The 10,770-nt window shown below is 44.5% G+C and overlaps 1 protein-coding gene across 6 annotated transcripts in view; it reads left to right on the plus strand.

Moving 5' to 3' along the window:
* The first annotated feature begins 1,728 nt into the window (after positions 1–1,728).
* Positions 1,729–10,770, plus strand: part of hivep1 (HIVEP zinc finger 1) — a 45,238-nt gene continuing 36,196 nt past the window's right edge. For 2 of the 6 annotated variants that reach the window (XM_087175173.1, XM_087175177.1), the window contains exons 1-2: positions 1,732–1,849; positions 3,610–3,750. In XM_087175173.1, coding sequence (XP_087031299.1) covers positions 3,711–3,750 — 40 coding nt within the window. In that variant the 5' untranslated portion in view covers positions 1,732–1,849; positions 3,610–3,710. Of the gene's footprint in view, positions 1,850–1,929; positions 2,067–2,205; positions 2,917–3,609; positions 3,751–10,770 lie in introns of those variants that run through there. The other 4 variants (XM_087175176.1, XM_087175174.1, XM_087175175.1 and 1 more) reach the window with 4 other exon arrangements.

Genomic DNA, 10,770 nt, shown 5'->3' on the forward strand with positions numbered 1-10,770 from the left:
CTAAACCAGCCGCACGTTCAACTGTCTTTTCAAATGTAGAGGTAGATATAGAAATGTATACGTAGTGAAGTTCTCATCTGGTTGAAAGACAATAATTGCATCAGTTTCACAGATATCCTTCCTGTCAGCCTGCAGGTGCAAACAGGTGCAACAGTGTAGCTACTTGTTTGATAGTTTAGCCACAGAAACTGGGGACACAATGTAAACTAATATGTTTTGCTAACTGCAGAACATTGGGACAGATCATGTGATGATGGCAGTGACACATGTTTAACACTGGAGGTAAATATTTAATTTGCTAGCAGAGCTTCAGTTGGCTAGCTCAACTAGCTCATAGCTAGCTCGCCATTAAAATGACATTAGCTAGCAGTTTCGTTGCTCCATCAACAGGAAGAAGACAGAATGTGTCTGTGACTGAGGAGTCTGGAAGAGACAAATGTTTCTTTTAGTCCACTGCTCCTTTGGTTTGATTAATGACTGTCAGTTAGCATTCTGTCGTTTAGCATTTTGTCAGTTAGCATTCTGTCATTTAGCATTCTGTCAGTTAGCATTCTGTCAGTTAGCATTCTGCCAGTTAGCATTCTGTCAGTTAGCATTCTGCCAGTTAGCAAGATACGGGTTACTGATATATGCAAGTGAGGATGAAAATGAAACGCTTTTATTTGCTGTATGCAAATGAACTCTGTATCTAGGTGGATGGATAATATGACAGCTACATGTCAATGGCATTAGCACAGTAGTAATGTTAATAATAACATTTAGATACTATAACAAGAATATAGGCTATTGCATTTATATCTTTTGTATTTAGATAGATGCATTAGCATGTACTACTACTACTACTACTACTACTACTACTACTACTTGTACTGTAAAAAACAACAACCTTTACCTTAGTTAAATTCAAGTTAATACAAAATATAAATATAAATACAAACAATTATCATAATTTACACTGTTTTTTTTTATGCTTGATGTTTGTTTTTTGCTTTTTTGTTTGTTTTTTTTGGGGGGGGGGTTCTGAGATAAACAATATTTATATCAGGTACAATAAAAAAAAAAAATTAAATTAAAACAAAAAAAACAAACAGGTATTAAACAGTATTTTATCTGGTGTAAAAATGCCTTTAAGATTCTCAAACTGAAGCAGGTGAAGCCCTGGACAGTTACAGGTCAATCACATGGTTATATAGGAGGACAAATCCCATGAACTAGTCCTGCTTTGTTTATGTGAGTGCTTGTTCGGCCGCAGTTCATCCATCTTCATTATTTACAACCACAGGCCGCGGTCCTGAAGCACAGAGACCCGCTGTTACGTCCCTGCTGCGGGTTCGTTCATGGGAAAGCCCGGCTGTTAGTGGCGGAGGGGCACAACGTGACCTGACAACAAGGAACCTCCGGGAAAACCGTCAGTCCTAAACTATGTGCAGAAGAGAGGGTGGTGGGGGTCCAGCAAGGAGGGGGGAGTCGCGACAAACGACACGATCATGCATGGAATGGAAGCGACTCTTACAGAGAAAGGAGGGTAGGGAGGAGGAAGAGGAGGAGGTGCTCCTCGGTGAATGTGGATGAAGACGTGGGTGAGATTCTGGCTCCGGTGTCAGGAGGAGGAGGAGTCATCGGGGCGTGTGGTGGCGGCGCGGCCGTCGGGATCCCCCCTCTGCCCGGAGAGGAGACCTCCTGGTTGGGAGGCGGAGACGGGACCCCCGCTGACGTCAGTGGGCCTGTCTGTTTCCTGCAATAGAAAGTGAGCGACAAGGTGAAGGGAGAAAATATAGAGCTGTGCCCCCCCCTCCCTCCTTACACTAAAAGGTGTGTTACAACCCTGACAGTAGCCAAAACTGCACCTGTGAGTATGAATACATCCGCTCTGTGTGCGCTCGTTTTGTTTTCTTGCGTGTGTTTGGAGCCGCCGCCGGAGCGGGGTCTGTCAGTGATATAGGTCGCTGTCGGTCGCTGCAGCCTCAGTCGGACATGCTGCTGTCGCTGCCGCCGTGTGTCTGTCGTCCGGTGTGAACCGTGAACTCTGAGCGGGGTGGTAGTCCGCTCTGAGCGGGAACAGGCAGGTGAGCTGGACTATTTTTTTGGCGCAGTGTTGTGTGTTTTTTTCTTGTGCAGCAAACCGAGCCGAGGAGACAAGTTGAGCTCCGCTGCTTTATTCTGCTGTGATGAGCGCGTGAGGCAGCGCTGCAGTGAGCTCGTGTGTTCATGTGTTCATGTGTTCACGCTGGGTAGACGTGCATGTGTAGCTCCGGGCTGAGGGTTTTGTTGGATAAAGGGGAAGCGGTCAGAGACAGTGAGGGGTTTTCCCTGGCTCCGCCCTCTCGTACAGGGCGTTCACGTGTTGCAGCGGGAGCAGAATACGCTATTCCCACGCATTGTTTTTGCTGACTTCATCCCTGCAGTTAAACCCGGTGGTTCCTCTCAGTCCGCGCCGTGTTCACAGTCACTGCACGCGGCGGATTTGGCGCTAACGTCCGTGCATCAGATTCAGTTCCGCATCGCTTTATATTCATCTGTCAGTCTGATTAATTATGTCACACAGCGGCAGCGCGCGCCGCTCTGCCTTTACATAACGCCTGTGGCTGATCCTCAGGTGTGAACGGAAGTCATCAGTCACTTGCAGGTGAACGGCGGCTGCACCGGGTTCAGGACATAACGTTGCAGCTGAATCACCACGCTGCTGTCAGCGTCAGGGTGTTTCCTCAGATATCTGCACACACACGCTCACACAGACTGCCAGAGAAGATGTGCAAGTCTCCCTCCTCCGCCTTTCCCGCGCTGTGCACCGCTGCAGGATCCAGGTGAGCATCTCTTCTGTTTCTGTCGCGTGACTTCAGCTCGACCTGCCGCTGCACACTGAGCCGACATCCACCGTGAGATGATGATGTCATTACCCTGGCGTCACATGTAGCTGTAAGTGTACAGAGAGAAATCATCATCCAGTTGTAGTAAGTGTTATGTAATGGGGGGGGGGGCGGTTCCTGCAGCAGGTTACAGGTGTAGTGAGGACGTGATGGTGGAGATGATGCAAGGACAAGAAAAATGATGAGATATTTATTCATGACTTCCTGTCTGTGCAGAAGTGACTTCTTCTTCTGTGGTTGTTTATCAGGCAGCAGCACCAATGACTTCAACACCTTTCAACACTCCTCAGCATCCACCTGTCTGTCTCACACTGCTGATCTGACTAATGAAAGAGCAGCATCAACTTCAGCCACACACACACACACACACACACACACACACACACACACACACACAGGACTTCAGTGTTTGCGTGGTTGTCAGCGCTGACACTCGTCTCAGTGAGAGCAGCTCTGCATCATCTGACATGTCAATCACACGTTTCCCATAATCCACCTCTGTCTGTTGTATGAGATCAGAGTGGCAGATAGCAGCTGGGGGGGGCATATTCTCACCTCCTCCCTCTGACAGCAGACAGTATAGCCAGTATAGTCCACACTGCACATACAGAGCCGCTCGGGGGGGGGGGGGGGACGGCCCCTGTTCCAGGACTAAAGTCAATCAGCGTTTCTGTCCTGGACTCAGACAGCTGCAGCATAGAGCCTTATTGATCTGTGTGTGTGTGTGTGTGTCTGTGTGTAGATGAACCTGGACTGTGGATCAGGATCAGGACTCTGCTCATCTCAAGGTCCAGTGTCAGAAACCACTTTCTCCAAGATGCACCTGTGAACTGAGGCGGGAAGATGCCGCGCACCAAACAGAACAACCCCAAGAACCTGAAAGGTGAGTGTCATGACTCCTCCTGTTCCACCTGAGCTGTGTCACCTGGTTAAAGTCATACGTGACCTGATGTGTCGTCATGGAAACACTTGTTGACTGAGGGACATGTTTTAGATCAGAGCAGGTGGTTTCTGTCTCTGGCAGGTGGTTCTTGCAGTAACGTTTGTCATGGTGATGTGATGAAATACTGAAAACGACTTGATCAAACTCATTGATAAAAACAACTCAGGAGTGAATCGGTTGAGTTGAGCTTCACCTGTGACGTTTCTCTGGTTCTAGTTCACATGGGTTTGTCGTGTTGTCGTCTTCTTCTTCTTCTGTTTAAATACAGTTCTTCAGCCTCTTGTATGAGCTGTGTGAGTTCAGACAACAGATGACATCACTGTTTATATCAGCTGGGTGACAGGAACTGTGTCGGCTGAATATGATGTCATGTGATATTAAAGCTCCAACACATGTTCATAACATCAGATATTGTTTTTGAATGGAGGAAGTCTCAGTGTCACATGGTCTTCTACAGAGAGTGGCATTATGGGTAGTTTGTTTGTTTGTTTGTTTAGATCCCCGTTAGCTTTTTCATTGCTGCAGCTCTTCTTCCTGGGGTCTGTACAGGTTTGATGTTAACAACACAGGCACAGATCTTCACAGTACTCTACACAACAACACAACAATACAACGTCCTGAGATCAGCTGATCCACGGCCGATGCTGATCAGTTACAGCAGCTGGTTTAGTGGTTATTATTAGCAGACTGAATAAATATTATTATTCAACAAGCTAAAGAGTGTAAATAGTCTAATCAGTAAAAGGCAGTATGTCTCAGATCATCAGCAGTTTCATGATTCAAGCTAAAGAAGAGGATTCAGACTGTAAACGGTGTTTTATCGTGTCAGTCAGCGACGTTCGTTCTCTCAGTCTCTCTCACTGTCAAAGTTCCACGCGGCAACATGTTGTTGTTTTGGCGGCCTGTTGGTGGGAGGCGGGGCTTCACTACACAGCACACAGTGCTTCTCCCAGAGTATTAACCACAGTTGATTGGCTTGAAGGTGATTGATGACTAGAAGCATTAATTCACATCTACACATATGAACTTTCCTCACATTAAACTTCTTCTCTGGTTCTCGCTGATGAAAACGTATGAACGTCATCAGGTCTCCCTCAGTGTCACACAGCGGCTGCAGGTGTGATAAAGGTTCGGAGTGACTTTATAACTTCAGTCAGAAACAACCTGAGGTGAATCTTCACTGATCCTTAACTCTTAACTCCTTAACTGCACCTTAACTCCGTCACTTTTTGCTGTTGCAGCTAATGAAGCCACTCATCCTCCAACGCAGTGATAACTTTTATATTTAACGCAGACGTGAGTATATTCGTTTAAAAGCAGCTCGGATCTCCTCTCAGACTAGTCTCAGGTCACGTCCTGTTTATCCAGAGTCATAGGAAATAATAACTGTGTGTATGAAGTCTAGAGTTATGGATAAAAAGTGTTTTGTGAAGTCACACTGACCTTGACCTTTGACCTTTAGCCACCAAAATCTAATCCCAGCCTATATTTTGTATGAATCCAGTAGACCCACTTTGTTCATAAAAACCTCTGTTGACACGTCGGCTCAGTGAAGTGTCGGATCAATAAAACACGTGACCACGCCACTTTGAGAAAGCTCTGCAGTGAACAGGCTGTTGCTTTTGTTTTCAGATCCTCATCAATCTTTTGGACCAATGTGTCAGAGCTTTACAACAGTCAGTGTGTTACGTCTCGTTCGCTGCTCAGAGACCAGGAACGAGGCTCCAGCAGGACACATGCTGTTGTTGTTGGACACAGTTACAGACTCTGGTTTCCCTCTGAGGACTGGGGGGGTGGATGATGGGGAGTGGATGATGGGGGGGTGATGGGAGTAGATGATGGGGGGGTGATGGGGGGTGGATGATGCATTTTTCTCTCAGGTTCACATTTAGAAACCTTTAGATTTGATGTTCCTGTCTTTCTGAAACAGGTCATGATCTGCACCACAGCTGTCATCCATCTGCAGCTGACCCCCCCCCCCACACACCACCACACACACACACACACACACACACACACACACACACTTCAGTCACAGAACTTTTCCTTGCTTTAAGCCCTGTGATCAGTTCCTCCTGAGTCGGAGTGAAGTGTTTCTGAGTCCATGAGAATGAGATGAGCTGAAAACAACATGGCTGCTGCTCTGACTGAGGAATAAGGAGCTGCATTAAAGGGACACATGGACTGTGACGGGACTGGCAGCATGTGGAAGCATATTGACACCACAGCATCCCTCTGCTCATACAGAGCACCGATTGGCTCGAAGGATCTGGTGTTATGGTGAGAAGTGACAGATTCACGTGTCAACAGACGTTCTCAGTTCACAGATCTGAATGTGCAGCGTTGCATGCTGGGTGTGAAACTGTGCATCGCTGCCATTCCCCCGCTCACAGCAGATCTCCTCCTGTCTGTGACTCCCTCTGTTTATTTATCATCCCAACACTTCCTGTGCGCTGTGTGTTTTCACTCAGCTTATTTAACCCAACAACATAAATAATTAAGTTTCAGAACAGAACATTACAGAGGACGAGGAAACGGCCAAATGACTCTGCTTCTATTTTTAATGGAGACAGTTTGTGAGTGGAGCTGCAGAGACTCTGGGTTTATGTCAGGGTGAAAAGACTGGGACACGGTCACGGGACTGGGATGGACGAACTTAAATTCAGGGGCAAGGGCTTTTACATGAAAGAAGGGGGGGCTACTTGTTCAGTGACATATCTCGTCTCGCATTTCTTTGTGGTTTAGTCTCTTTGTTGTTTTGTCTCTTTGTGCTTGTTTTCTGTCTCTTTGTAGTCTGTGATCGACTGTTGTTAAATCATACTGCGGCTCCCGTCGGTCTCAGACCTGTGAAGTTGACGTGAGTCTTTGTTTCCAGTTCTGATGAAATGTCTGGGTGCGTGGTGGTGTTCAGCTCTCAGCTCATTTCCTGATCTTCTTCTGACTTGTTGAGACATTGGTGCGTCTCGTTGTGACTTTTGACCCAGTTCATCACCTCTTCTACACTCAAGGCTTTTCTTTCATCAGACAGGAAATGCTAATTTCATGGTATGCTATCACATGCTTAAACTCTGCTGTGGAGAATGTGTTTTCTTGGAAACTCAGAGAGCCTCCTCACTCTGCCCTGCAGCCATCACACCATGACGCTTAATCAGACTGTGTCGAAGCTAAACGAGCCTTTAACACAGTGTTTTCTTAATAATGTAGCAGTAATTAATCTGAGTTAGGATGTAAAGGTGCTGTTACATTCAGTTTTGGCTGGATGATGGAAACCTGGACGCTTGGCAGCGCTCTGTGGAGAAGAAACCACACTCACATTTTCTGACTTGACACACTTTGTCCTGTCAGAGGACACAAAGACACAAAGACACAAAGACACAATGGACTGTCGTATGAACACAGTCTGACCTGCTGCAACTTACAACACTGAGAAATCCTCTGGAAACAACTGTATTGCTGTAGATTGATGAAGTGAATCTGATGAAGTGGTGACAACCAGCAGAGAGGAAGGAACTGAGTCAGTGTTCATGGATCTCTGGGAGAGTTCCTGTCTGTATTTTAGTCTGGATCATAATGAACCATCACAACAGTAAACAGAGACACAGGAATCACCTGATGATTTATTAAGATATTTTATTTTCTGATCCTTTTTTTCTCTGATCAGACGTGAGGAAAGAAACTCTCTCAGGTGTTCAGTGGCTCATTAAACTCTTCATAAAATAAAACTTTGTCTTGGTGCAGCAAACGTGTGTGTGTGTGTGTGTGTGTGTGTGTGTGTGTGTGTGTGTGTGTGTGGAATGATCCTATGACGCAGTTTGTGGGCAACGATGCAGGAAGTCAGGAACTCCTGAGCCCCTCCCCTCAGTCTCTGTTTACTCTCCTCAGACAGCTGGTCTCTAAGCAGCTACAGTGTTTCCCCTTCTCTCTCTCTCTCACACACACACACACACACACACACACACACACACACACACACACACACACACACACACACTCTGCACATCAGCAGAAATACATCATAATATAGTTCTCACTGCTGAGACCTGTCACCAAGGGGGCAGAGGGCAGCTGTGCACACGACACCCCCCCACCTTCAACATTAATATTCAAGATGAATAATAAAAACTTTTTATTGTTATTTATTGTTCATTGTGCTGTTATCAGGTGTCTGAGGATGAGGTTTTGTCTGATGGATGTCTGATGATGCTGCAACCTGACCTCCAGGTGGATGAGGTGTATTTAAATGATTATTTACCCCCCCTCTCCTGGTCCCTATCACCCACAATAGCCCTAAACGTTTTATATCATTAATTCATTTTGCTGGTAGTTTGTCTGTCAGTCTGTCTCAGAGCCAGCTGCACAAAACACCTTAAGTTTTATACTTAAGTCTGAACTTTAGGTTGAATTTTTCCTCAGCTGAGGGAGTTACTTAAGGCTGTTGCACAGAATTACTTAAAAGGTTTCCTTTGTTAAGGAAAAAACGTTAAGGCATTTGCAGCAATGAAAGATTTTACAGCAGTAAAATTCATGTTTCCATGGAGACTGTTTGTTTGCTGGCATTAGCACTTGATAGTGGATTTTAAGGAAACTTTCCTCAGACTTAAGTCGTCGTCTTTGCTCTGGGATGTTGTTGTGGTGTAGTTCTGCTGATGTGACGTGGGGATGAAGTGAAGCTTCTATCGGCTGATTTACAAACACGCTGAATCATGAGGATCAGAAAGCAACGGATTCTGCAGCTGCTCAGAAACTGAATGAAAACAATTCATCAAACTATGAATCCTGAATTTAAATACAGTTGAAATTAAAATGTCCTCAGTGTTTCAGACGTTCTCTCTGCTGCAGAGCTGTCAATGAGAAATAATGTAATATATGAAATATTAACCTTTAGAAAAGTCAGTTTAAACTTTATTTTCTGTGTCACGAACGTTTCTCAGTGTTTAAAGTGAGATTAAAGTTGCTGCATTCAGGTGCACCACGTAATCAAACCAACCAACTTGTTGGGGGTTTCCATTTAAACAGACAAAGGTCTGTGGTTTCACACATAAATTCCACCTGCTAATAAATAAATAAGCTGTAAGTTTAATATTTTATCTTGTATTTACAGAATCAGTGGTGTGTGAGGTTCAAATACAGTTAAAAAAAAAAAAAAAAAGTGGGAATTTCTCCTTTTTAAACAAAATGTAGAAAAATGTAAAAACAACTGGAAACATGGAACTGACCGGTCGACCAATGAAAACACGTCACTGCTGCAACAAAACACCTTGAAACTCCTGCTGAGTGTGTTTGAAAACTCTTCACTATCGTTCAGTCTGAATCTGTCTCCGTCAGATCTTCACAGCGTTTATTTCCATTCACACGGAGAAAGAAACGTGTGAAGTCACCTTTGAAAATTTCATCTTTCCAAGAAGGCGGAGAATCTAACACCTGAGTGACAGACAGGTAAGACAGGATTTATTTTACCTTTTAGAACCTGCAGCTAGAAAATGTGAACACAGTAGAAAACCATGATACAGATGCTGTGAGGTCAGTGAGCAGAAGACTGACGATGAGGAGAAGTAAAACACTTCAGTCAAGTCACTTTGTAATGATTCAGCTGCAGGAAAATCTACAGAAATCTACAGAAATCCACAAGATGAAGATAATCAGATAAACTAACAAGAAACTACAACTACATGGAACATGTATTTAAACTCGCCAGTGCTGGTGATTTCTCTCTTTAAACAGAGTCATTGTTACTTTTCATTTGAATCATGAATGATGTTTGTGAATTACAGGTGAGTCTACGTCCAGAGTTCAGTGTGGACTCTGTCTCCGGCCTCCGTGACTCAGCGATGAAGGACGAGCTGTGCCATCGTCATCATCCTCCTCATTTTCACCACACAGGCGTGAAGGCAGGTGTGAGTTCAGTCAAGAGTTACATTTGTTCATTGTTGTTTTTTTAATTCACTTTACGTTAGCTCAGGTGACAGGAAGTCACTTACAGAAAAGGTGTCAATGGATAAAGAAACATTCATGATTCTCGTTCACAGATTATAAACATCTGAACATTTATTTTTGTGAGACGAGATGAACTTTGTTGATCTGATGCAGGAAGAAAAGAAGCTGATCAGGCTGATACAATATCATTTAATCGTTTATTTTAAAACACAAACCTATGTCATGACGATACTTTGATTTACTGCAACATGAATTTGTTATATCTGCACTAAATGTGCATTTTGTATTATATCAGCTGACCCTGATTATCGTCAGGGTCGATGCAGACGTGAACACTTTGAGAACTTTGTAGTTAAAGCTTCTTCAGTTTGTATGTTTTCCCACCATGTCTGTAAATATGTGTTTTTATATTTAATAAAGTCATTTTTGTTTCTGTTTTTGTTGCTTTTTCATTGATTGGAACATGAATAGATTCATTTTCTTTAAATATAAAAGTTATGATTGTGAACAGAAACAAGTGACCTGGAGTTAAAACCCACTAATTTAGACGAGTGCAGCTGATTAAAGTTTCTGACACTGAGCCTGTCTCTCTCTCTCTCTGTCTGTCTCTGTCTGTCTCTCTGTCTCTCTCTCTCTCTCTGTCTGTCTCTCTGTCTGTCTCTCTCTCTGTCTGTCTCTCTGTCTGTCTCTCTCTCTGTCTGTCTGTCTCTCTCTCCCTCTCTCTCTCTGTCTCTGTCTCTCTCTCTCTCTCTGTCTCTCTGTCTCCCTCTCTCTCTCTGTCTCTGTCTCTCTCTCTCTGTCTGTCTCTCTGTCTCCCTCTCTCTCTCTGTCTCTGTCTCTCTCTCTGTCTGTCTCTCTCTCCCTCTCTCTCTCTGTCTCTGTCTCTCTCTCTCTCTCTGTCTCTGACGTGACTGTGCATTGCTCTGGTCTTATAAAAGACTCCTCAGGCCGAGGCCCAACAGGTCTGGTCCTCTGCTTTAACACATGCTGTGTGATAAATGTTGAACAACTGCAGTGGGGGGTGGG

Source organism: Seriola lalandi, unplaced genomic scaffold, assembly GCF_002814215.2.
Source record: "Seriola lalandi dorsalis isolate HSWRI2012SDOR001 ecotype SW California unplaced genomic scaffold, Sedor1 jcf7180002054424, whole genome shotgun sequence".
Lineage (NCBI taxonomy): Eukaryota > Metazoa > Chordata > Actinopteri > Carangiformes > Carangidae > Seriola > Seriola lalandi.